The 27170-nt window shown below is 46.6% G+C and overlaps 2 protein-coding genes and 1 pseudogene across 2 annotated transcripts in view; all 3 read left to right on the top strand.

Moving 5' to 3' along the window:
• The first annotated feature begins 823 nt into the window (after positions 1 to 823).
• Positions 824 to 26742, top strand: LOC132761671 (zinc finger protein 135-like). Its single transcript, XM_060754741.2, has 2 exons — positions 824 to 881; positions 25220 to 26742. The coding sequence occupies exon 2, from the start codon at positions 25363 to 25365 to the stop codon at positions 26680 to 26682; it is 1320 nt and encodes a 439-aa protein (XP_060610724.2). The 5' UTR covers positions 824 to 881; positions 25220 to 25362; the 3' UTR covers positions 26683 to 26742.
• Positions 832 to 27170, top strand: part of LOC132761654 (zinc finger protein 850-like) — a 64320-nt gene continuing 37981 nt past the window's right edge. The window contains exon 1 of the mRNA XM_060754724.2: positions 832 to 881. The gene's annotated coding sequence lies outside the window, so the exon portion shown is untranslated. The remainder of the gene's footprint in view (positions 882 to 27170) is intronic.
• Positions 836 to 27170, top strand: part of LOC132761660 (zinc finger protein 420-like) — a 72616-nt pseudogene continuing 46281 nt past the window's right edge.

Below are 27170 nucleotides of genomic sequence, written 5' to 3'. Positions count from 1 at the left end.
TACCCCTCTATTCTGCTTTGGTTAGACCACACCTGGAATATTGTGTCCAATTCTGGGCACCACAATTCAAGAGAGATATTGGCAAGCTGGAATGTGTCCAGAGGAGGGCGACTAAAATGATCAAGGGTCTGGAGAACAAGCCCTATGAGGAGCGGCTTAGGGAACTGGGCATGTTTAGCCTGAAGAAGAGAAGGCTGAGAGGAGATAGGATAGCCATGTATAAATATGTGAGGAAGCCACAGGGAGGAGGGAGCAAGCTTGTTTTCTGCTTCCTTGGAGACTAGGACGCAATGGAACAATGGCTTCAAACTACAAGAGAGGAGATTCCATCTGAACATGAGGAAGAACTTCCTGACTGTGAGAGCCGTTCAGCAGTGGAACTCTCTGCCCCGGAGTGTGGTGGAGGCTCCTTCTTTGGAAGCTTTTAAGCAGAGGCTGGATGGCCATCTGTCAGGGGTGAATTGAATGCAATATTCCTGCTTCTTGGCAGAATGGGGTTGGACTGGATGGCCCAGGAGGTCTCTTCCAACTCTTTGATTCTATGATTCTATATCTCAGTATGGCAATGCATTAATTCTGCGGTTCAGACACAGCCCGGGAAGCCAGGCTGGGGCTCTGGAGGCTTGGAGGGTGCGGTGCTTGCAATTGTGGGAAAGGGAGGCCAGGCAGAGGCCCTCCTCTGGCTTCCCACCACTTCTGAGTCCTGGAAGGATTCCCTTCCTTTTGCTGGGAGCAGCAGGCCTTCCCTCCTGAGGCAAAGCCGTTGACCACGCCCCCTTCGCTTCCCATTGGGCGGGAGGGAGGCGCCGACGTCACCCAGGCCCCGCCCCCCGTCCCGACGCCGACGCCATTTCTGTGAGGAAAGAAAGACGGACAAGAAGGTGAGGCCTTGGGCGGGGGGGGGGTGTCATGGAGGGGAGGGGGCGAGGCCTCCCCCGAAGAGATCTCCATCCGGGACCTCTTTCGGATCTCGGCCAGGAGGCCAAAGGGCAGCCAGGGAAGGCAGGGAAAGAGGGAGGCCTTTCCCTCAGGAAAAAGGAGGCTCCAGCTGAGGGCAAGGCCTCCCTCTTTCCCTGGCTGCCCTTTGGCCTCCTGGTCGAGATTCCCTGAGGAAACCTCTGAGGGAAAGGCCTGGCCTAGAGAGAGAGAGAGGCCCAGGCCCGACTGGGGTCTTCTTGCATTCAGAGAGATACCAAGTGAGCTGGGCAAAGAGAAATCCCTGATGGACCCGCGTAGCCACAGGTGGAGGCGTAATGTCAGGAGAAAATGCTGCAGGGGCCATGCTGTAAGCCCCTCCAGCTTCTGTGTTTTGCATGTATGCCAGTAGCCACAGGTGGAGGCGTAATGTCAGGAGAAAATGCTGCAGGAGCCATGCTGTAAGCCCCTCCAGCTAAGCTGGAGGGGCTTACAGCATGGCTCTTGCAGCATTTTCTCCTGACATTACGCCTCCATCTGTGGCTACTGGCATACATGCAAAACACACACACACAAAGTGAGCTGGGCAAAGAGAAATCCCTGATGGACCCGCGTGCCATAGGGAACAGAGTAAGCCGGAGTGTTGTGTGGCTCTTGCAGCATTTTCTCCTGACATTACGCCTCCTTCTCTGGCTACTGGTTTATATATGCGAAACACACACACAAAGTGAGCTGGGCAAAGAGAAATCCCTGATGGACCCGCGTGCCATAGGGAACAGAGTAAGCCGGAGTGCTGTGTGGCTCTTGCAGCATTTTCTCCTGACATTATGCCTCCATCTGTGGCTTCTGGCATACATGCAAAACACACACAGAAAGTGAACTGGGCAAAGAGAAATCCCTGATGGACCCACGTGCAATAGGGAACAATACACACAGAGAGAGACAAAGTAGCATCATTGCTGAAGGCTTTCATGACCGGAATCACTGGGTTGTGAGTTGTGTGTTCCAGAAGCATTCTCTCCTGACATTTCGCCTGCATCTCTGGCAGGCATCCTCAGAAGTTGGAAACAAGGCAAGTAGAGTTTATATATCTGAGAGACAGAGAGAGAGGCACAGGCCCTTCTGGGGTCTTCTTGCATTCAGATTCCCATCCAGTTAGAAGCATGGGTTTTGCACTCTAGGTCTTGTGTTTTCATTGGGAGGGGGGTGGATGACAGGAAAGTAGGGGGAAAGGGTTTCCCTCCTTCAACCCCTTCCCCCTTCTAAAAGGAACTGTCCTTCTTGACTTCTGCACTGTGCTTATAATATAATATTTATTTATTATTATTTATTTACTTTGCTTCTCTACCGCTGTATCTCAAGCCCGAAGGCAACTCACGGCGGTTCACAAACAGTAAAAACAGTAGAAACAGCAGTGGTTCCATACAACATATAACAATTGACTTAACACATTATCCATAAATTACCAATAAGCAATTACAATGCACAATTATTACAAAAAACAACCGTACCCAATCTTCTCATCATCCAAGCGTAGTCCAGGTTCGTCGTCCATTGTTCCATTCCTATGTTCCATTACCAGATTGCACTAAATTACTCAAACGCCTGCACAAACATCCAGGTCTTCACCTTTTTGCGGAATACCATTAGAGATGGTGCTAGTCTAATGTCCGCAGGAAGGGCGTTCCACAGCCGAGGAGCCACCACCGAGAAGGCCCTCTCTCTCGTCCCCGCCAGCCGAGCTTGAGAAGCAGGCGGGATCGAGAGCAGGGTCTCCCCGGAAGATCTCAAAGTCCTGGTGGGTTCATAGGCAGAGATGCGGTCAGATAGGTAGCTTGAGCCGGAACCGTTTAGGGCTTTAAAGGCCAACGCCAGCACTTTGAATTCAGCCCGGTAGCAGATCGGTAGCCAGTGGAGTTGGCGCAACAGGGGGTTTGTATGCTCCCTGCGCTCCGCTCCTGTTAAAATCATGGCTGCCGAGCGTTGGACTAGTTGGAGCTTCCGAGCTGTCTTCAAAGGCAACCCCACGTAGAGAGAGTTGCAGTAGTCTAAACGGGATGTAACCAGAGCGTGGACCGTGGCCAAGTCAGACTTCCCAAGGTACGGGCGCAGCTGGCGCACAAGCTTTAGCTGTGCAAATGCTCCCCTGGTCACCGCCGAAACCTGGGGTTCCAGGCTCAGCGATGAGTCCAGGGTCACACCCAAGCTGCGAACCTGCGTCTTCAGGGGGAGTGCGGCCCCATCCAACACAGGCTGTAACCCTATACCCTGTTCGGCCTTGCGACTGACCAGGAGTACCTCTGTCTTGTCTGGATTCAATTTCAATTTGTTCGCCCTCATCCAGACCGTCACAGCGGTCAAGCACCGGTTCAGGACCTGGACAGCCTCCTTAGTAGCAGGTGGGAAGGAGTGACAGAGTTGGACATCATCCGCGTACAGATGACACCGTACCCCGAAACTCCGGATGATCTCCCCCAGCGGCTTCATGTAGATGTTAAACAACATGGGAGATAATATTGAGCCCTGAGGAACCCCACAAGACAATGGTTGATGTCTTAATATTGATAATAATAATAATGCCATTCCTTATCCGCCTCTCCTTTTGTCACGAGACTAGGTTTAGGATAATTATAACACATAAAAATTATAAAAGTAAGAAGCACATATAAAATGGCCTATAAAGCCCTAAACGGTTCAGGCCCAAGTTACCTATCCGACTGCATCTCCACCTATGAACCCACCAGGACTTTGAGATCTTCCGGGGAGGCCCTGCTCTCGATCCCGCCTGCATCACAGGCGCGGCTGGCGGGGACGAGAGACAGGGCCTTCTTGGTGGTGGCCCCTCGGCTGCGGAACGCCCTGCCCACGGACATCAGATTGGCTCCCTCATTGATGGTATTCCGGAGAAGAGTGAAGACTTGGTTATTCGAACAGGCGTTTGAATAAAAAGTGCAATGCATTTCAGGAAATGGAACTACGACTGACGAGTTTGGATCATGATTCTAGTTATGAGACGCCAATTGATTGACTGTCTATTATTGTTAATTGCTTAACTTGTTTCTGTGTTAACTGTTTTTAAGTACCTGTTGATACCGCATTGAATTTTTGCCTTGATTGTTCGCTTTGTTTGTGCTTGATTGTTGTAAACCACTATGAGTCGCCTTAGGGCTGAGAATGGCGGTATACAAGTGAAGTAAATAAATAAATAAATAAAATATTACACGGCTGTTCCATGATCTGGGCAGAGACCAAAAGGGAGCATTAGACAGAGAATTTATTCATTTATTAATTTATGATATTTATATGCTGCCCTTCTCACCCCAAAGGGGATTCAGAGTGGCTTACAAGTAAAAAGTAAATACAATATATTATATTATCATAGCACAATATTAATATTATATATCACATTGTACTATAACAAAATACTGTAATATTATTAGTAATATTACATTTAATATAAAATATATAATTATAATATTATTATTATTTGTTGTTGTTGTTCATTCGTTCAGTCGTCTCCGACTCTTCATGACCTCATGGACCAGCCCACGCCAGAGCTCCCTGTCGGCCGTCACCACCCCCAGCTCCCTCAATTATTAGTAGTATATTGTATTACATTATAATATCAATATTTTGTTGAAGGCTTTCATGGCTGGAATCACTGGGTTGTTGTAAGTTTTTCCAGGCTGTATGGCCATGTTCTAGAGGCATTTTCTCCTGACGTTTCGCTTGCATCTATGGCAAGCATCCTCAGAGGTAGTGAGGTCTCTTGGAAGTAGGAAAATGGGTTTATATATCTGTGGAATGACCAGGGTGAGACAAAGGACTCTTGTCTGCTGGAGCTAGGTGTGAATGTTTCAACTGGCCACCTTGATTAGCATTTGATGGCCTGCCCAAGCCTGGGGCAACAATAATAATAATAATAATAATAATAATAATAATAATAATAAACCTTGTATTGTCGAAGGCTTTCATGGCCGGAATCACTGGGCTGTTGTAGGTTTTTCCGGGCTATATGGCCATGTTCTAGAGGCATTCTCTCCTGACATTTCGCCTGCATCTATGGCAAGCATCCTCAGAGGTAGTGAGGTCTGTTGGAACTAGGAAAATGGGTTTATATATCTGTGGAAAGTCCAGGGTGAGACAAAGGACTCTTGTCTGCTGGAGCTAGGTGGGAATGTTTCAACTGGCCACCTTGATTAGCATTTGATGGCCTGGCAGTGCCCGTGGCAATCTTTTGGTGAGAGGTGATTAGATGTCTCAGTTTGTTTCCTCTCTGTTGTTTTGCTGTTGTAGTTTTAGAAGCCATTGAAATCCACAATAAGCATGTGGACTATTTTAACAGAAAGGAGAAAATCATGAAAATGAACAAAATCTGGCTACCAGTATTTAAAAACTCTAAAATTGCAACAGGAAAACAACAGAGATGGGGTGTATATATATCTGTGGAATGTCCCAAGCCCCCTCCCTGCACCCAAGCCCCTCTTCTTTCCTACTCCCCACACCCAAGCAGCCCTCACTACCCACTCCCCTTCCCCAAGCCACCGTCTTTTCCTACTCCCCACACCTAATCCCCTCCCAGAGAGGAAACAATCTGGGACATCTAATCAACTCTCAACAAAAGATTGCCCCAGGCACTGCCAGGCCATCACATGCTAATCAAAGTGGTCAGTTGAAACATTCACACCTAGCTCCAGCAGACAAGAGTTCTTTGTCCTACCCTGGTCATTCCACAGATATATAAACCCTTTTTCCTAGTTCCAACAGACCTCACTACCTCTGAGGATGCTTGCCATAGTTGCAGGCGAAACGTCAGGAGAGAATGCCTCTAGACCATGGCCATATAGCCCGAAAAAACCTAGAACAACCCAGTTATTTTGGCCATGAAAGCCTTCAACAAAACATTGATATTATAATGTAATACAATATACTACTACTACTAATAATAATATGATATTATAATTATATATTTTATATTAAATGTAATATTACTAATAATATTACAGTATTTTGTTATAGTTCAATGTAATATATACTATTAATGTTGTGCTATGATAATATAATATATTGTATTTACTTTTTACTTGTAAGCCACTCTGAATTCCCTTTGGGGTGAGAAGGGCAGCATATAAATATCATAAATTAATAAATGAATAAATTCTCTGTCTAATGCCCCCTTTTGGTCTCTGCCCAGATCATGGAACAGCCGTGTAATATTTTATATGTGCGTCTTACTTTTATAATTTTTATGTGTTATAATTATCCTAAAACTGGTCTCGTGAGAAAAGGAGAGGCGGATAAGGAATGAAATTATTATTATTATTATCATTATTATTATTACTAATAATAATGACAATATATTGTCGAAGGCTTTCATGGCCGGAATGAATGGGTTGCTGTGAAGTTTTTGGGCTGTATTGCGAAGGTGTTCCAGCAGCATTTTCTTCTGGTGTTTGGCCTGCATCTGTGGCTGGCATCTTCAGAGAATCTGATGGTGGTCAAGCAAGTGGGGTGTATATATACCTGTGGAATGTCCCAAGCCCCCTCCCTGCACCCAAGCCCCTCTCCTTTCCTATTCCCCACACCCAAGCAGCCCTCCCTACCCACTCCCCATCCCCAAGCCACCTTCTTTTCCTACTCCTCACACCCAATCCCCTCCCAGCCCACTCCCTGTGCCCCCCCCCAAACACTCAAGCTCTCCTCGTTTCCCACACCTCACCACCAAGCGGTCCTTCCTGTCCACTCCTCACAACCAAGCCCCCCTCATTTCTCACTCTGCACACCCAAGCGGCCCTCCCTGCCCATTCCCCATACCCAAGCCCCCCTCATTTCCCACTCCGTGCATCCAAGCCTCCTTCCCTGCACACTCCCCACATCCAAGCCACTCCCCCTGCCCACTCCTCACAGCCAACCCCTTCCCTGCCCACTCTCCCCTCCCAAGTTATTATTATTATTATTATTATTATTATTATTATTATTAACTTTATTTGTACCCCGCTAGCATCTCTCGAAGGACTCGATGTGGCTTACACGGGCCGAAGCCTCAAAACACAATACAATAGAAAACATAACACAACAATAAACAAAGCAAATCAAAACAATTAAGCCAAATAACAACAATGACAATACATCAATACATCAAGACACTATTAAAACTGGTTCGGCCGGCGCAATGGGGTACAGGGTTAAAAGTGCTGAGATGGCAGGAGGAACGTAGGATTAAAAGTGCGGTGTGCAGCAACATTGGTTGTGCTAAAGTGCTTCTAGGACTTGGGATGGGGATTCCTAATCTGCGAAGGCACATCGGAACAGCCAGGTTTTTAGGTTCCTTCTGAAAACTGCTAAAGTGGGGGCCTGTCAGAGATCTTTTGGAAGGGCATTCCAAAGTCGGGGGGCCGCCACAGAGAAGGCCCTGTCCCGTGTCCCCACCAAGCGCGCTTGCGACGTGGGTGGGATCACGAGCAGGGCCTCCCCAGATGATCGGAGTGAGCGTGTGGGTTCGTAGATGGAGATGCGGTCATGCAGGTAGGGTGGTCCCAAACCGTTCAGGGCTTTGTAGGTGAGCACCTGCACCTTGAATTGGGCTCGGAAAATAAATGGCAGCCAGTGGAGCTCCTTAAACAGAGGGGTAGACCTCTCTTGATAATGAGCTCCAGTTAGCATCCTGGCTGCTGCCCGCTGGACCAATTGAAGTTTCTGAGCCGTCTTCAAGGGCAGCCCTACGTAGAGCGCATTGCAGTAATCCATTCTAGAGGTGACCAAGGCGTGGACCACCCCGGCCAGATCTGCCTTCACGAGGTACGGTCGCAGCTGGCGCACAAGTCTCAGTTGTGCAAAGGCCCTCCCGGATACCGCCGACACCTTACGTGCCCACACCCAAGTCCCCCCTCATTTCTCATTTTCCATTCCCCACACCCAATCCCTTCTCCCAACCGTGCCCACTCCCCACTCCCTCCCTGCCGGCCCACCCCCACACACAAGCCCTCTCCAGCCCACACTGTCCTCTCTGCCATTCCACACACCAAGCCTCCCTCATTTCACATTGCTCAGACCCAAGCCACACTCCTTGCCCACTCCTGTAACTAAGTTGCTCCCTGCACCTAAGCTGCACTCCCCACACCCAAGCGGTCCTCCATGCCCACTCCCCGCTACCAGACCCCCTCTCATTTCACACTGCCCACACCCAATCCGTCTTCCCTGCCCACTCCCACTCCCAAGTTGCCCTCCCTGCACCTAAGCTGCAATCCCCACACCCAAGTTTATTTACAGTAGGTTCTTGTGGGTTTTTTCGGGCTATAGAGCCATGTTCTAGAGGCATTTCTCCTGACGTTTCGCCTGCATCTATGGCAAGCATCATCAGAGGTAGTGAATACTTTATTTACAGTATGTAAATACTTTATTTACAGTATTTATATACCGCCCTTCTCACCCCGCAGGGGACTCAGGGCAGAGTATAATGAACACATATATGGCAAACATTCAATGCCAATTTTGACATGCAACGTATACAGACACACACAGAGGCTATTTAACTTTTTCTGGCCACCAGGGGAGCTGTTGCTTTCATCGTCCATCTGCGACACTGATGAAGTACTTCCGCATTCCCTGCATTGCTGGAGTGCTTTGCTGGAGTCTTTTTTATGGCCTCATAAATTAGTTAATTTAGCCTCCCCACACAAGGTGGTACCTAATTTTCCTACTTGACAGATGCAAATGTCTTTCGGGTTGCAAAGGTTGACAACAGGCTACACAATTGGTCAGAAGCCCACTCCAACCCGGGCTGGCTTCGAACTCATGACCTTTTGGTCAGAGTGATCTTAATGCAGCTGACACTCAGACAGCTGATAGAGGGAGCTCTCTATTAGGCTTGGGCAATCCATGGTTCTAAATGGTTCTAAAGTACTTACAAAACTAAAGTTCTGGTGGTGAAAATTTCAGAACTCTAACAAAACTTTCAAAATGTAATTATTATTTCATTATTGGCGATTTTTATGAGAGAACTAATGAGGAACTGCCACTTATAATGAAATTTTGAGAGTTTTGTTAGAGTTTTGAAATTTTCATCACCAGAACTTTAGTTTTGTAAGTACTTTAGAACCATTTAGAACCATGGATTGCCCAAGCCTACTCTCTATGCCACTCTCTGCTACCAAGCCCTTCTCATTTCTCTCTGCCCACTCCCTACTCCCAAGCCGCCCTCCCTGCTCTCTCCCTACAACCAAGCATCACTCCCCACACCCAAGTCATCCTCCCTGCCCACTCCCAAGTTGCCCTTCCTGCCCTCTTCCCACAATCAAGCGCCTCTCCTCCTGCCCAAGCCACCCTTTCTACCCACTTCCTGTGCCCAAACTCTCCTCCCTGCCCAGTCCCCACACCCAAGCCCCCACATATCACACTCCCCACACCCAAGCTGCCCTCCCTGCCCACTTTCCACACCCAAGCCTCCATCAGTTTCCACTCCCAACGCCCAAGCCACCCTTCCTGGCCACTCTCCCTGCCCACTCATCTCACCCAGGTCGGCCTCCCTGCCCCCACACCCAATCCCCCCTCATTTCCCACTCCTCGCACCCAAGCCGCTCTTCCTGCTTACTCCCCACACGCTCATCACCCTAATTTCCCAATCCCTTCGCCCAAATGGCCCTCGCTGTCCACTCCCAAGCCGCCGTCCCTTTGCCCAAGCTACCCTCCATGTCCACTTCCTGCATCCAAGCTGACCTCCCTGCCTACTCCCCACGCCCAAGCCATCCTCCCTATTCCCGAGGCGCACTCCCTGCCCACTACCCATACCCAAGCTTCCCTCATTTTCCACTCCCCACACTTAGGGCCCCTTGCTGCCTACTCCCCACATCCAAGCCTTCCTCGTTACCCACAACCCACACCCAACCCCCTCCTTGCACATTCATCATGCCCAAGCCACCCTCCCTGCCCACCCCAAGCCCCAACCCTGCCTATTGCCCACATCCAAGCATCTCTCCCTGCCCACTCCTCACGGCCAGGCCACCCTCCCTGCCCACCCACCCCTGTCATGTGCAGCAGTTGATGGTGGTTTGAATTCCTAGCAGTTGGGGTGGATAGTATACAGAAGGTTTGGCATGATAATGACTCATCCGGGTGTTCATTATTCAGAAGGTACAGAAGGGGTTAATGTTCCTAGTTTAAAAGGGCAGAGTAATCTGTAGTTAATGGGTGGAGGCTTGCAAGAGAACCTAGCAGAGACTGCTCTTTGGGAGAAAAGTATCTGCCACACTTGGCTGTGCATCCTGGTGGTGTTTCCTCCAGGTTGGTGGATTACGGTATCCAGACCTGTGTCATCAACTGTTGTCTTCTCTCTCTTCTTCTCTCTCTTGGGCGATCCCTCGTTGGACGAGTAAGATGGTCTTCCATCATGGGTTTCCCTGTGGGTCCGTATGTGGCTGTGGAGCCCTATTCTTGCTCTGCATCTTTTCCGCAGTGAGGGCATTGGTTTCCAGGTGGAAGGCGGTCCCAGTTGGGGTTGGCTTGATGCGCCTTCCTCCTGGCACGTTTCTCTCTTTCACCCTCCACTCGTGCCTCCTCGAATTCTGCGGCACTGCTGGTCACAGCTGACCTCCAGCTGGAGCGCTCAAGGGCCAGGGCTTCCCAGTTCAACTGTTGTAAGCCTTGTGGAACCTTGAACCAAGAAGATGTTTGTGTTGGGGAATCGCATTGCCTTTGTACTCAGCTGTGGACTTTGATGAACTGCAAATCCCTACATTGACCTTTGATTACTGTGTTTGGACTACCCTTAAATTTTGGCTTCTCTGGCTCAACCAATGGAAAAATGACTACGTTTTAGACTCTTGCTCCTTGGATATTTATTGACCCTCTGTGTTTGTAGTACGCTTGTTGTTGTAAGACTTTGTTTTATATTCTTCGGTGGTAAGCTATCTTTCTCTTTTGAACTGGGACCTTGAAACAGCCAAAGTGTTTAACTTAATGTTTCAAGTAAAATAGCTTTGACCCAAACCTGGTTGTTTTGTTAACCTCTGCTGCAGACCCCTCATTTTCTACTCCCCAGGCCCGAGTTTGGTCTAGGTCTTTCATCAGTGGAGCTCACCGTTTCTCTGATTGTGGGTGAACTACAACTCCCAAAAAGAAAGGCCAGTCCCCCCAAACCCCTTCAGTAATCAAATTTCGGCATATCAGGTATGCGTGCCAAGTTTGGTCCAGATCCAGCTTTGGTGGAATTCAGAGTGCTCATTGATTGCAGGTCAACTATAAATCCAAGTACCTACAACTAACAAATGCCCAGGCCAATTCCACCCCAAACCTACTAGTATTCAAAATTTGGCATATCTGTATGCATGCCAAATTTGATGCAGATCCATCATTGTTGGTGCTCTCTTGATGTAGGTGAATTATAATTCCTATCAATCAAAGCCCTCCTGCATTTTTGTTGGCCAGGGCCATAGTTGGTAGAGTCTAGAGTATATTATACTCTGAACTATAAATCCCAGTACCTATAATGGCTATAAATCAAGGTGAATTCCCCCCAAACCAGCGCTCTAACTTGATGTAGGGTGAACCACAACTTCCATCATGTGGAGTCAATCCTTCAAAGTCCTCCAGCATATGTTGTTGCTGATTAGTTCTTCTCTGTTTGTTGTACAAAGTTGAAAAGAGTAGGAAAGGGTTAAGGGAGAGGCGGTGGGGAGGACCATGCAAATTCAGCTGTGGAACTCTCTACCCAGTGACATTAGATTGCCCCCCCCCCTTGTCTTTTAGAATGAAACCCAAACCTGGTTTTGGGACCAAGGGTTCAATCAGTAGAAGAAGCAATTTAGAATGGGACCCAATTTGTGTGAATGACAATAGACTGACCTGAACTATGATTTCAAACCTGTGTGACTTAAACAATGTTTTAGTAATTTTAAAGCATTAACGAATTGTTTAGTTGCTTTTATCATTTATTAATGTTGTTGGTGGCGCAGTGGGTTAAAGCGCTGAGCTGCTGAGCTTGTTGACCAAAAGGTCACAGGTTCGATTCTGGAGAGCGACGTGAGCTTCCGCTGTCAGCTCTAGCTTCTGTCAACCTAGCAGTTCGAAAACATGCAAAAAAATTTTTTGTCGTGTCAGGAGTGACTTGAGAAACTGCAAGTCACTTCTGTTGTGAGAGAATTGGCCGTCTGCAAGGACTTTGCCCAGGGGATGCCTGGATGTTTTGATGTTTTATCATCCTTCTGGGAGGCTTCTCTCATGTCCCCGCATGAGGAGCTGGAGCTGATAGAGGGAGCTCATCTGCCTCTCCCCGGATTCGAACCTGCGACCTGTCGGTCTTCAGTCCTGCCGACACAGGGGTTTAACCCACTGCGCCACCAGGGGCTCCATAACATGCAAATGTGAGTAGATCAATAGGCGGGGAGGTAAGGGCGCTCCATGCAGTCATGCCGGCCACATGACCTTGGAGGTGTCTATGGACAACGCCGGCTCTTCAGCTTAGAAATGGAGATGAGCACCATACCCCAGAGTCAGACATGATTGGACTTAATGTCAGGGGACAACCTTTACCTTTTATGGCATTGAATGAATGCCTGTTGTGATGCCGCCCTGAGTCCCCATCCTCAAGTGAGAAAAACAAGATACAAGTAGATGAAATAAATAAATAAATAAATCCACACTAATGGAGAGAGTCAGAAACACTGAAATGTCTTTTTGGTGGAGGAAACATGTAAAATCTAGGATGAACTTGTCCCTGAATGAAAGCATTCCTTGGGTGGTGGGCAATATAGTATTTGCATGAATTGCATTATCCTTGTTGCAAGAGAGGACGAGATCCACATCGAATTGCAGAAACAAAAGAGCTATGATAATATAATACTAATATAATATTAATAATAATAATGTGATATTATAATTAAATATTTATATTACATGTAATATTACTAATAATATTATAATATAATTGGTATAGTACAATATAGCAATATTTAAAACTGATATTGTACTATGCTAATAATATAATATATTGCATGAATATATACCTTGTAAGCCACTCTGAGTCCCCTTCGGGGTGAGAAGTGCAGCATATAAATGGTGTAAATAAATAAATAAATAAATAAGTTGAGGAGCACATTGGCAGGGGCTGGGCTCCATGCTCCATATTCATAGTGCTCGCTTTAACCTGAAATATCATTGGCCTTTGGTGGTTCCTCAGCACGGTGAGTTAAAGCTGTTTGTGGAAGCGGGAACCTTTCTGTGGAAGTGGGCACCCCAGCCACATACGCACGTACATATTTTCATTTGTATTAGGTAGATAGATTATTATTTCAAAGTCTGGATGGCTGTCTGTTGGGGTGCTTTGACTTGTGCTTTTCCTGCACGGCAGAAGCAGGGTTAACTGGGCGGCCCCTGGGTTGCTCCTGTTGTTGTGGTGGTGGTTATTTCAAAGGCTGTGTGGCTGTCTGTTGGGGTGCTTTGACTTGTGCTTTTCCTGCAGGGCAGAAGCAGATTTAACTGGGTGGCCCCTGGGTTGCTCCTGTTGTTGTTGTTGTTGTTATTTCAAAGGCTGGGTGGCTGTCTGTTGGGGTGCTTTGACTTGTGCTTTTCCTGCAGGGCAGAAGCAGGTTTAACTGGGCGGCCCCTGGGTTGCTCCTGTTGTTGTTGTTGCTGCTGTTGTTGTTATTTCAAAAGCTGGGTGGCTGTCTGTTGGGGTGCTTTGACTTGTGGTTTTCCTGCAGGGCAGAAGCAGGTTTAACTGGGTGGCCCCTGGGTTGCTCCTGTTGTTGTTGTTGGTGCTGTTGTTATTTCAAAGGCTGGGTGGCTGTCTGTTGGGGTGCTTTGACTTGTGCTTTTCCTGCAGAGCAGAAGCAAATAGACTGGGTGCCCCCCAGTCTATATTATTATTATTATTATTATTATTATTATTATTATTATTTGAAACACAAAATGAATACATAGCAAACAAAGTCACTCTGCTGGCTATTGTTGTACTGGATCACACGTCGGACACTTCCCAAGTGTCTAGGACTGTGTGATGTATCTGTGAATAATGCATGAAGATCCCAGTAGGTGGCCTTTTCCAGGTGACAGATGGTAATTTTGTCAGCGCCAATTGTTTTTAAGTGCAGGCCAAGGTCTTTAGGCACTGCACCCAGTGTGCCCATCACCACTGGGACCACCTTGACTGGCTTGTGCCAGAGTCTTTGCAGTTTGATCTTTAAATCCTCATATTGTGTCAGCTTTTCCAGTTCTTTCTCTTCAATCCTGTTGTCGCCTGGGATTGCAACATCAACGATCCATATTTGGTTTTTTAACACGATTGTGAGGTCAGGAATCTTGTGCTCCAAAACTCTGTCAGTCTGAATTTCGAAGTCCCAGAGTAGTTTGACGTCTTCATTTTCTGTAACTTTTTTAGGCTTGTGATCCCACCAGTTCTTTGTCGCAGGTATTTGTGACCCAAGTTCGAATGAATCATCTGATCAACGGCGATCTTCTTGCAGCACTTGAGGATGTGACCTATTGTTTCATCTGCTTCCTTGCAGAGTCTACACTTGGGATCTGTTGTCAACTTCAATTTTGGCTTTGATGGCATTTGTTCTAATGGCTTGTTCCTGGGCTGCCAGAATTAGCATTCGGTCTCCTTTTTCAGAGTTCCGTTTGTGAGCCACATCCATGTTTATTTGTCAATTTTGCTCTCAGTTTTCCCAGGAACTGTCCACGGAGAGCCTTCTTTTGCCACTTTTCTCTTCTGCTCTGCATTGTGTTTTTACGGTATTCCCTCTTTGTCTTTTGCACTTTCAGCAGATTATTATTATTATTATTGTTTCAAAGGCTGGATGTTCGGGTGCTTTGATTTGTGCTTTTCCTGCATGGCAGGAGGCGGTTGATCTGGGTGCCCCCTGGGTTGCTCCTGTTGTTGTTTGTTTCTTTGTGGCGTGGAGTGCAGAGGTAGCGTGTCAGAGAGAGCAACAGCGAAAAAGAGAGAGTGCGATGGGTCAGAGAATGGAGAAACAGAGACCCAGCCAGCCTAGCAGCAAGAATAAAAAAGCTGTTTCACACTGGGTAGCGACTTGGCTCTGTGACACTGGCGTGTGCCGTGATAGCACATGAGAGTTGAGGTAGTTTGCTTTGAATTTTGGGAAAGAAAGAGACTCTCCTTTAAACTGGGGAAAACAGAAAGGAAATAATTGTCAGCGTTTTAACTTTACATGTGTTCGGATTGTCGGTCATGTAATGATGATTATTACATTTTAGATTCCCTGTTATAAAGTGCTTTGTGCTGTTGGTTTGCTTGTTGTAGTGTATTTGTATGTATGGTTTCATTCAGGCCTTGAATGTTTGCCTTTTATCTGTTGGAATCCACACAAAAAATTATAACTTAAGTTCCAAAGCTAACATTGAGCCAGCCTGCCATGCCACTGACTCACTCTAGATCCAGGTAGCCCAGGTGTGGAAGGCTGACTTTCAGGAACAACAGTTTTTCTATTGTCCCAGAGTTTAGCTGGCTGCGTCGTTGGCTGACTACATCTCCGACCATGCTGAACAGCCTCTCGTTTGCCACAATGGTGGGTGGGCAGCTGTGGTACTTCCTGGCCACCATGGCCAGATCCGACCACCTCTGTTTCTGAGACGCCCAGTAGGACACTAGGTTGAACAGATAGAATCATAGAATCAAAGAGTTGGAAGAGACCTCCTGGGCCATCCAGTCCAACCCCATTCTGCCAAGAAGCAGGAATATTGCATTCAAATCACCCCTGACAGATGGCCATCCAGCCTCTGCTTAAAAGCTTCCAAAGAAGGAGCCTCCACCACACTCCGGGGCAGAGAGTTCCACTGCTGAACGGCTCTCACAGTCAGGAAGTTCTTCCTCATGTTCAGATGGAATCTCCTCTTCCAAAAGCTTGTCCAGGTACTGCTGTGCTGAAGTACCAAGGTCTGTCCTTTGTTGTTGGCTGCTGGTCATGGCCTCAGGCCCAAACTTTCTGCCCTCAGGCTCCCACAGGTGCCAGCCTTCCTGCCTGCAGTGCTGCAGGTTGTGCTTGAAGTCGCCGATTGAGAAAGCTATTTATTTATTATTTATTTATTTACTTTATTTGTATACTGCTGTTCTCAGCCCTTAGGCGACTCACAGCGGTTCATAACAAGAACAGCAGAAATTCCATGCTACCATAACACAGTATAACAAACAGTTAACATCATAACATATTATAGAAAAGTATACAATTAACAACAATATACAGTTAACACCAATAGTCATTCACTAGCGTCTCATCACTAAAAACATGATCCAGATCCGTCATCCATTGTTCCATTCCTATGTTCATTACATTCATTGCACTATTTGAACGCCTGCTCAAACAACCAGGTTTTCACTTTTTTGCGGAATGCCATTAAGGATGGAGCTAGTCTAATGCCCGTGGGAAGGGCGTTCCATAGCCGCGGGGCCACCACCGAGAAGGCCCTATCTCTCATCCCCGCCAGCCGTGCCTGTGAGGCAGGCGGGATCAAGAGCAGGGCCTCCCCGGAAGATCTCAAAGTCCTGGTGGGTTCATAGGCAGAGATGCGGTCGGATAGGTAGCTTGGGCCGGAACCGTATCCATATTCTGAGATGTTTGCGGAACATGATTGTGATTGCTGTGCTAGCCCTCCCTCTCTTGTGGCCCGCAGTTGGTTAGCATCCTTCATGGCAGACAAGAGCTTGGCCTTCCACCCCTCTACCTTACACATGACTGCCAATATGTGTTCCATGCTGGACAGGAAGGGGTGGAGGCATCTGCCCATGGATTCTGTCAAGCAATTCACCACCTCCCAGACCTCTGGTGTCAGGTATTGGCCACCAGCTACCGCCACTGCTGGCTTAGAGGTGTGTTTCTGCCCCCCCCCCCCATCCCTTCCAGGTATTCCTTTATCCCCATCACCAGAGGAACTACCAGGCTCAACAGGACAGCTTCCGTACTAACGGCCTTGGTAGCCTCCAGGAAAGGATGGAGTATGAAGACCATCTGGGCCATGATGTCCCACTGCAGCTTTGTCAGCTGGCACATGTTGTAGCGGATACTTTCCAGGGACAGACTGTGGATGACTTTCTTCTGCTCCATGTTGCAGCATGAGGAAAGTGGAGTTCCAACGGATGATGACATCCTGAGTGAGTTTGTGTTTGGGGACCCCCTCCTCGGCCTGCTTCTTCTTCAGGAGTCTTCCACAGTTCACGCTGTGGTGGAAGTAGCCCAATATTTTGTGTCACTTCTCGATCAATGGTCTGATCTGCTGGATGAAGGGTGAGAGCTTGTGAACGTCCTTTGGTGCCACAGACAGGCCTAGCCCATCACATACCACAAGGTGTAGTCTGTGCAGGGCCGTAGCCAGAAAAAAAAATTCGGGGGGGGGGGGTATGAAAATTTAAGTGGGGGTTGAAACCTGCCTCCTAGCTCACGCTGAAGCAAAGAGCACAGCAGGGGGCAGAGCAGCCTTCATTAGCCTGCAGCTCCGCTCCTGTCAACCACCTCCACCAAGTCTGGCCTCCTTAATGAGAGCCTTACACACACACACACCCCAACTTGGTTGCTTCGCTACATCGACTATTGCTGCAAAGTAATGACAGTGTGAATAAATTGTCAATATTTGCTTGAGATAGTGCTTGCAGTTCTGGAGGGACTCTTAGAGCCGTCGCAAACTAGCCTCCTGCGGGAGCAAACTGTGTGAGCACGTCCTTGACGTCATGAGACTGCGCCTCTCTCCCCGCCCCTTTCTCCACATCTTTCTCCGTGCCAGAGTGGTTTTTCCTTTGCTAGGGCAGTATTGCCAGCGTACTCTCTCAGTTGGCAGAATTCAACTGAGAGAATACGCTGGCAATGCTGCCCTAGCAAAGGAAAAACCACTCTGGCACGGAGAAAGAGGCGGAGAAAGGGGTGGTCAAGGATGTGCTCGCACAGTTTGCTCCCGCAGGAGGCTAGTTTGCAACGGGTCTTAATTTTTTGCATCTCATAGACTTAGCATGGGGATTTGGTTAACCAGTTAAAACCAGGTTTTTTTTAACCTGAAAATTTTCGGGGGGTGGGGGTGGGGTTGAAAGTGAACGTTGATGATAAGTGTTATACAGTGTGGAAAATAGGCAAAGTGTGTGCAAGAGGGAAACTAATCAACAAAGTTTAGGTGTTAAATGATAAAGAGAATGTTTTGAATTTATCAAGGACCAGTAACCAACCACTACACCAGGACTGCGTGTACTACATACACCATGTACTTGGGCATTGTAGTTTTCCTTATTTACAGAAATTAGCAAATGTAACGGATTTAATTTTAAAGCAATGCAATACAAGTTTGGATTGTGCAGTTTGCTCAAAGTCTTAAGTTAAAAGCATTTCCTATTGCAAAAAAAAAGTTATAGGATTACCAAGAGACCTTTTGAGCTGATTCATGCAGACCTTGCAGGACCATTTTCTCTAAGTGAGGGAGGGACCAGGTACATTTTATAATTGTGGATGATCGCACCAGATTTACTTATTGTTTATTATTAAAGTTGAAACATCAAGTTTTTGTTAAATTCAAAGAATGGTTGGCAGTGATTGAAAGGAAGTTTCCTTTTAAGTTTTCTTGTATTAGAACAGATTGGCCGGGGGGGGGGGGGGGAGTTTATGACTAATCAATTTCAAAATTGGTTGAAAGAAAATGGAATCTCACATCAGAGAATTTATTGCGGTTTATTGCGGTTGCTTATACCCCGCCCTTCTCACCCGGGGGGACTCAGGGCGGCTTACACACACAAGGCACAATTCGATGCCTGTATTACAAAAACATAATATCAAAAACATAACATCAGTAACAACAGTAATTATAACACTGATAACAATTAACGTAAACAATCAATATTATCGGCAGGAATAGCCCTAAACCCGTAAAAACAATTAAAACAATAAAAACAATACAAACCTCATTGCTGGTCAGTGTTTAACCGACTCATAGTTAGGTTCTACTTTCCACACATTGTTGGTCCTATCATTCTGGTTCCATGTCTAATTGTCAGGGTGCCCAAAGGTCTGGTCCCAGAGCCACGTCTTTACCTTCCTCCTGAAGGCAAGGAGGGAAGTTGAAGCCCTGATTTCCCCCCGGAGTGAGTTCCACAGATGGGGGCCCACAACTGAGAAGGCCCTGCTCCTCGTCCCCACCAGCCTCACTTGTGATAGCGGTGGGGTCGTGAGCAGGGCCTCCCCAGATGATCTCAGATTCCGAGATGGGACGTAGAGGGAGATACGTTCGGACAGATATGCTGGACCGGAACCGTAAAGGGTTTTGTAGGTCAAAACCAGCACCTTGAATTGTGCTCGGAACTGAATCGGCAGCCAGTGGAGCTGACATAACAGGGAGGTGGTGTGTTCCCTGTATGTCGCTCCAGTAAGCAGTCTAGCTGCCGCTCGTTGGACCAGTTGGAGTTTCCGAACAGTCTTCAAGGGCAACCCCACGTAGAGTGCATTGCAGTAGTCTATACGGGATGTGACAAGAGCGTGGACCACTGTGGCCAGATCAGACTTCCCGAGGTACGGGCGCAACTGGTGCACAAGTTTTAGTTGTGCAAAAGCTCTCCCGGCCACCGCTGAGACCTGGGGTTCCAGGCTCAGCGATGAGTCCAGGATCACTCCCAAGCTGCGAACCTGCGACTTCAGGGGGAGTGTAACCCCATCCAGTACAGGCTGTAACCCTATACCCTGTTCGGCCTTACGACTGACCAATAGGACCTCCGTCTTGTCTGGATTCAATTTCAATTTGTTAGCTCTCATCCAGTCCGACACAGCAGCTAAACACCGATTCAAGGTCTGGACAGCCTCCTTGGTGACAGGTGGAAAGGAGTGACAGATCTGAACATCATCCAAATAGAGATAACATTTCAGTCCGAAACTCCGAATGATCTCCCCCAGCAGCTTCATGTAGATGTTAAACAACATTGAGAACAAATCCCTACTCTCCTGCTGGGAATGGAGTAACAGATTAAAAAATAGGAGTGTTAAAAACAATGAAAGATAGCATTATGGATGATGCTAAAGCCGCAATTAGGTTATGGATAGAGGCAATTTTATCATCAACATATGTAATTAATAGAACGTGGAGTTCTTGTGTCAATGACACCCCTTTCTACATGTTGTATCACAAAAAGCCCAACCTAAAATATCTGAGAATTTTTGATAGCTTTGCAAATGTATTAATTCCCAGGCAGGCCAGAAGAAAGGGGCAAAAAAGTGGCAGAGGTTATGTTTAATTGGATATGAAGAAAAATCTAAGGTTTATCGTTTTTACATAGGGTATAATAAGGTGGCAATATCCAGAAGTGCTAATTTTGAAAAACATTCAGGATGGGAACACATACATTAAAACAGTGAAATATTATCTTCTGTTGATAATTACAGGATGCCTCCAGGAGAAACGAAGAAAGGTACTGAAGTATTTTTTTACCAGTAGACAATGTAAAAGAGGAAAATAATCCAAAAGAGAGTAATCTGGAGAGTGAAAGAATATCAGTTCCTGAACCTAGTATACCAGAACTCACACAAGAGCAGGAACAAAATTTATTTTATTTATTTATCGGGTCAGGGGCAACCAGACGATTGTATTGCATTTCTAACAGAACAAGACAAACAAACAGACAAAACACAAAATTTGCAAGCTTGGTAGTTGATTAAAGGTCCTTTGACCAGTATCTGGCCACTTGGAGTGCCTCTGGTGTTTCTGCAAGGACGTCCTCCCTTGTGCATGTGTCAGGGCTCAGGTGGCATTGCAGCAGGTGGTCAGTGGTTTGCTCTCCTCCACACTCGCATGTCGTGGATTCCACTTTGTGGCCCCATTTCTGAAGGTTGGCTCTGCATCTCGTGGTACCAAAGCGCAGTCTGTTCCAAGTCGCCCAGTCTTCTGTGTTCCCAGGGGGAAGTCTCTCATTTGGTATCAGCCATTGGTTGAGGTTCTGAGTTTGAGCCTGCCACTTTTGGACTCTCGCTTGCTGAGGTGTTCCAACGAGTGTCTCTGTAGATCTTAGAAAACTATTTCTTGATTTAATGCATTGGCATACTGGCTGATATCTGAACAAGGGATGAGCTGGAGATGTCTCTGCCTTGGTCCTTTCACTATTGGCTGCTACTTCCCTGGCGGATGTCAGGTGGTGAAATACTGGCTGAACAGTGTAATTTCTCCAGTGGTGTAAGGTGCAGACACCCCATGATAATGCGGCATGTCTCATTAAGAGCCACATCCACTGTTTTAGCGTGGTGAGATGTGTTCCACACTGGGCATGCATACTCAGCAGCAGAGTAGCATAGCGCAAGGGCAGATGTCTTCACTGTGTCTGGTTGTGATCCCCAGGTTGTGCCTGTCAGCTTTCGTATTATATTGTTTCTAGCACTCACTTTTTGCTTGATATTCAGGCAGTGCTTCTTGTAGGTCAGAGCACGGTCCAGAGTGACTCCCAGATATGTGGGTGTGCTGCAATGCTCCAGTGGGATTGCTTCCCAGGTAATAATCCTCAGAGCTCCAGTGGGATTCCTTCCCAGATAATCCTCAGATGTATTTTTATGTTCAAATGAATGTATGTAAATCTGTATGCTGATGTTATGTTTTGTGATATAATTGTTTGATTGGGGATTGTTAGGGGTGTTAGAATTTTTTATCATTTCTTAAGCTTCAACGGTCCAATGGACGGCAGCCAGGTTGCTAACTGGAGCGGCTCTCAGGGAGCATACAACTCCCCTGTTGCGCCAACTCCACTTGCTGCCAGTCCGGTAGCAGCCCAATTCAAAGTGCTGGCTTTAGCCTATAAAGCCCGAAACGGTTCTGGCCCAACTTCCTGTCTGAATGAATCTCCCCTTATGAACCTGTGAGGACTTTTAAGATCATCTGGAGAGGCCCTGCTCTCGGTCCCGCCATCATCACAAGCACGACTGGCGGGGACGAGAGACAGAACCTTCTCAGTGTTGGCCCCTGGGTTATGAACACCCTTCCTAGGGAGATCAGATTGGCTTCTTTGCTCTTAGTATTTCGGAAGAAACTTAAGACATGGCTATTTGAGCAGGCATTTGCAAATACTGAGTAATGGACATAAGAACGGAACAACTACATGACGGGACTAGACATTGTATTAATGAGTATTTATTGAATTATGTTTTATTACAGTGTTATGATTTTATTGATGTTATTTATTTATCGTGTCATCAGCAACCATACCATTGTATTACATTTCTAACAGAACAAAACAAACAACAGATTTAAAAAAAACAACAACAACAAAAGATTTTGCAAACTTGGTAGTTGGTTAAATGTCCTTTGACCAGTATCTGGCCCCTTGGAGTGCCTCTGGTGTTGCTGCAAGGAGGTCCTCCATGGTGCATGTGGCAGGGCTCAGGGTGCATTGCAGCAGGTGGTCAGTGGTTTGTTCTTCTCCGCACTCACATGCCGTGGATTCCACTTTGTAGCCCCATTTCTTAAGATTGGCTCTGCATCTCGTGGTGCCAAAGCACAGTCTATTCAGCGCCTTCCAAGTCGCCCAGTCTTCTGTGTGCCCAGGGGGGAGTCTCTCATCTGGTATCACCCATGGATTGAGGTGCTGGGTTTGGGCCTGCCACTTTTGGACTCTCGCTTGCTGGGGTGTTCCAGCGAGTGTCTCTGTAGATCTTAGAAAACTATGTCTTGATTTAAGTCGTTGGCGTGCTGGCTGATACCCAAACAGGGAATGAGCTGGAGATGTCTCTGCCTTGGTCCTTTCACTATTGGCTGCTACTTCCTGGCGGATGTCAGGTGGTGCAATACCGGCTAAGCAGTGTAATTTCTCCAGTGGTGTAGGGCGCAGACACCTCGTGATAATGCGGCATGTCTCATTAAGAGCCACATCTACTGTTTTAGTGTGGTGAGATGTGTTCCACACTGGGCTTGCATACTCACCAGCAGAGTAGCATAGCGCAAGGGCAGATGTCTTCACTGTGTCTGGTTGTGATCCCCAGGTTGTGCCAGTCAGCTTTCGTATGATGTTGTTTCTAGCGCCTACTTTTTGCTTGATGTTGACATTTTATATTGTAATTGTGTTCTTGGTGGCATTGAAATTTGCCTCGAGTCGCCGGACATCTGAGAGGGGCGGTATACAAATATAGTAAATAAATAAATAAAGCACAAGTAGTGCAAGGATCGGGGTGGCAGGCAGTGGGAGCCAAACCACCTGGCTAACATTGTGTGGCTCCAGCCAGAGTGGGGCAGCTGCTGGGGGAATAAAGGAGAAAAATAGCTACTCATTGTGTTGGTGGTGTTGGAAGGAGTTGGGAGGTGATGGCAGGAGTTGAGAGGTTTTGGTGGTATCAGAAGGAGTTGGAAGGTTGGAGGTTTTGCAGAGGTGTTTGGGAGTTGGAGTTCTGATACTTAATCAATTGTCTATAGTCTTTAAGTATAGCTGTACTCACTGAAGTCCAGAAGTCATCCTTCTCTACTAAAGTCCAAACAGCAACATGCATCCACCTCCACGGAGGTCTGATGCAAAACTGAATACAAAATGGAGTCCTGTGTCTGAAATGCCTCCCACACCAAAGAGGTACAGTCAAACTGGCAAACCAAAATGTACATGCAATATAGGTTAACAATTATACACATTTACAAACAGTTAGTGAAGGCTTGGAAGGTTGCTATTTCCAACAGAAAAACTGACTAATCTGCTTCCCTGCTTTCCAGGCTGTTTTGTTCATGCTTATTTAGGCGTATGTCAGGTGGCTTCTATGGGAGGATTGCTCAGAGTAGATGCCCGTTCTTCCCCAGGTCGGGATTTATGTATTGAATTCTATGCTGCCTTGTACTTCCTGGTTTTCTTGTATTCCTGTGCCTGGATGTCCTGTTGCTTTGGGATCTTTGGTTTCTCTTGTACCTTGAACTTTGTGGACTACTTTATATGTGTAGACTTTGAGGTTTTTCCTGTTTTTGCTGAAATGTTTTTTATATAATCTTTGATAAACTGCTTTGGTCACTGCAAATATATTCCTAGGACCACTGCAAATATATTCCTAGGACCCTGTATGAAAAGCCTGTGTTTCTCTAGCTCTCCTTTAGCTGCTGAAAATCTTTCCTTGGACAGCGGACGAGGAAGTTAAGGGGGAAGTGGGCAAAGGTCAAAGAGGTTGGCAGGGGGAAAAAGGCGGCGTTGATGGAGTTGCTCTGGTCCTTGCATCTGAAGGAGTGAATGGTCCAAAGGGGTCTTTCTTCAACAGAGACTCATTTTGTGAACATCCCAACAAGTCACAATGTGCAATGTGGTTTTGAATTACAAGAGAGGAGATTCCATCTGAACATTAGGAAGAACTTCCTGACTGTGAGAGCCGTTCAGCAGTGGAACTCTCTGCCCCAGAGTGTGGTGGAGGCTCCTTCTTTGGAAGCTTTTAAGCAGAGGCTGGATGGCCATTTGTCAGGGGTGATTTGAATGCAATATTCCTGCTTCTTGGCAGAATGGGGTTGGACTGGATGGCCCATGAGGTCTCTTCCAACTCTTTGATTCTACATGGGTGGGGAGGCAGGGTCATGCTCGGCTGTAGGATTCCTTTGGAAAAAGGCAGGAATTTTGATGGCAGCAAATTTGGGATGTTCAAGACGCGGACCTGGGACCCATCGTGGGATAGGAGGCAGCCCAGTAATCTTTATCTCCCTCAGCATTTAGCCCATCTTGGTAATTCAGGGAAACCCATTATCCAGTGAGTGACACCCTTTGATACTGGTTACGTCCTTTTATGGTGGAAAGAACTGTCACTTTCTGCCTGCCTGCCTTCACTTCAAACTACAGGAAAGGAGATTGCACCTGAACATTAGGAAGAACTTCCTGATTGTGAGAGCTGTTCAGCCATGGAACTCGCTGCCCTGGAGTGTGGTGGAGGCTCCTTCTTTGGAGGCTTTTAATCAGAGACTGGATGGCCATCTATCGGGGGTGTTTTGAACGCGATTTTCCTGCTTCTTGCCAGGAGGTTGGACTGGATAGCCCAAGAGGTCTCTTCCAACTCTATGATCCTATGATTCTATACTTCCTTTAGCCATATTTGTGTACGACCCAATGAAATAAATGTGATGCTCCAGTATTAAAAGGAGTTGCTTTTCTTTCCTTCCATCATTCACTCTTTACTTCCTCTCTTCCCCTCTTTCTTTTTCTTCTTTCCTTCTGGATTCATTCCCTTCTTTTTTAAGAACCAGTGATTGTCTTTGCTGGTATCTCTGTAGGCCCTTGAGACCCTGATGTCTGCATTCTTGATACTTCCGTTTTCAACGGGACCCTCAAGGGAAAGGGGGAAAATCTTGGAAGTAAAGAGGTTTCTGGCTTTCATTATTGATCTTTTGCTTCTTTCTTAACCAGGGAAATGAGAATTCTATGAAGCTACCTCTTGGGTGCAGTAAGGACACCAATAATATAGGAAAGAGAAGAAATCCTCTCAAGGTGATGATCCTGCTGAATCCTTGCTCTCACAAATAAGAAAGGAAAAAAGAAGAGTCAGATATATGCATTTTCCAAAGGAATCCTACACCCATATGACTGTTGACATGAAGAAAAATGCATCTAAATGTCTTAAGTGTGGAAAGAGTTTTTCTCGGAGGGATTATCTGCAGCAACATGAAAGGACTCATACAGGGGAGAAACCCTATAAATGCCTAGAGTGTGGACAGAGCTTCACTCAGTGTGCGAACTTACATAGACATCAAAGGACTCACACAGGGGAGAAGTCCTATGAATGCCTCGAGTGTGGAAAGAGCTTCACTGACAGTGGATATCTACGTAAACATCAAAGGACTCACACAGGGGAGAAGCCCTATGAATGCCTGGAGTGTGGACAGAGCTTCACTCAGAGTGCACAATTACATTCACATCAAAGAACCCACACTGGGGAGAAACCCTATACCTGCTTGAAGTGTGGACAGAGCTTCGCTCGGAAGTCATATCTATGTTTACATCAAAGGACTCACACTGGGGAGAAACTCTATACATGCCTGCAGTGTGGAAAGAGGTTCACTCATAATTCCAGTCTACGTTCGCATCAGAGGAATCACACTGGGGAGAAACCCTATGAATGCTTGGAGTGTGGTCAGAGCTTCACTAAGAATGGAAGTCTACTTTCACATCAAAAGACTCACACTGGGGAGAAACCCTATAAATGCTTGGAGTGTGGGCAAAGCTTCACTAGAAGTACAAATCTACGTTTGCATCAAAGGACTCACACTGGGGAGAAACCCTATAAATGCCTGGAGTGTGGGCAAAGCTTCCCTGGGAATGCAAATCTACGTTCACATCAAAGGACTCACACTGGGGAGAAACCCTATAAATGCTTGGAGTGTGGACAGAGTTTCACTCATAGCTCAGGTCTACATAGACATCAAAGGACTCACACTGGGGAGAAACCCTATAAATGCTTGGAGTGTGGACAGAGCTTTGCTCAGAATGAAGTTCTACGTTCACATCAAAGGACTCACACTGGGGAGAAACCCTATACATGCCTGGAGTGTGGAAAGAGATTCACTCGTAATTCAAGTCTACATAGACATCAAAGGACTCACACTGGGGAGAAACCCTATAGATGCCTGGAGTGTGGACAGAGTTTCACTCATAATTCAGGTCTATATTCCCATCAAAGGACTCACACTGGGGAGAAGCCCTATAAATGCCTTGAGTGTGGAAAGAGCTTCACTCAGCATGGAAGTCTACATTCACATCAAAGGACTCACACTGGGGAGAAACCCTTTAAATGCTTGGAGTGTGGACAGAGCTTCACTCATTGTTCAGGCCTACATTCACATCACAGAACTCACACTGGGGAGAAACCCTAACGTGTCTGGAGTGTGGACAGAGCTTCAGTAAAAATGTCAATCTATGTACACATCAAGAAACCGTATACATTTCTGTAGTGTGGAAAGAGCTTTTCTGAGAGTTCAAATCTACATAGCCATAGAATTCACATTAGAAAGGGCAGTGGTGCTTGACCCCAAAAAGACTCTCTAAGACAGAGCTTTCTGAGCTTTTCATGTTTGTGATACATGTTTTAGACATTAATCCTTTCATTAATTTATTTATTTGCTTCATTTATACTCACCCACGTGGGTGGCTTACAACCCCAGGAAGATTCAATGCCATTTAAAACATAATCATAAAACATATCCTGTCCACTAAACAGACCTAACAACCTGAGGATGCTTGCCATAGATGCAGGCCAAACGTCAGGAGAAATGCCTCTAGAACATGGCTCTATAGCCCGAAAAAACCCACAAGAACCTAACATATTTATTTATTTATTTATCGTGTCGGAAGCGAACCAAGG

Source organism: Anolis sagrei, chromosome 1 (assembly GCF_037176765.1).
Source record: "Anolis sagrei isolate rAnoSag1 chromosome 1, rAnoSag1.mat, whole genome shotgun sequence".
Taxonomy (NCBI): Eukaryota; Metazoa; Chordata; class Lepidosauria; order Squamata; family Dactyloidae; genus Anolis; species Anolis sagrei.
This window is presented reverse-complemented; position numbering and strand designations above follow the sequence as displayed.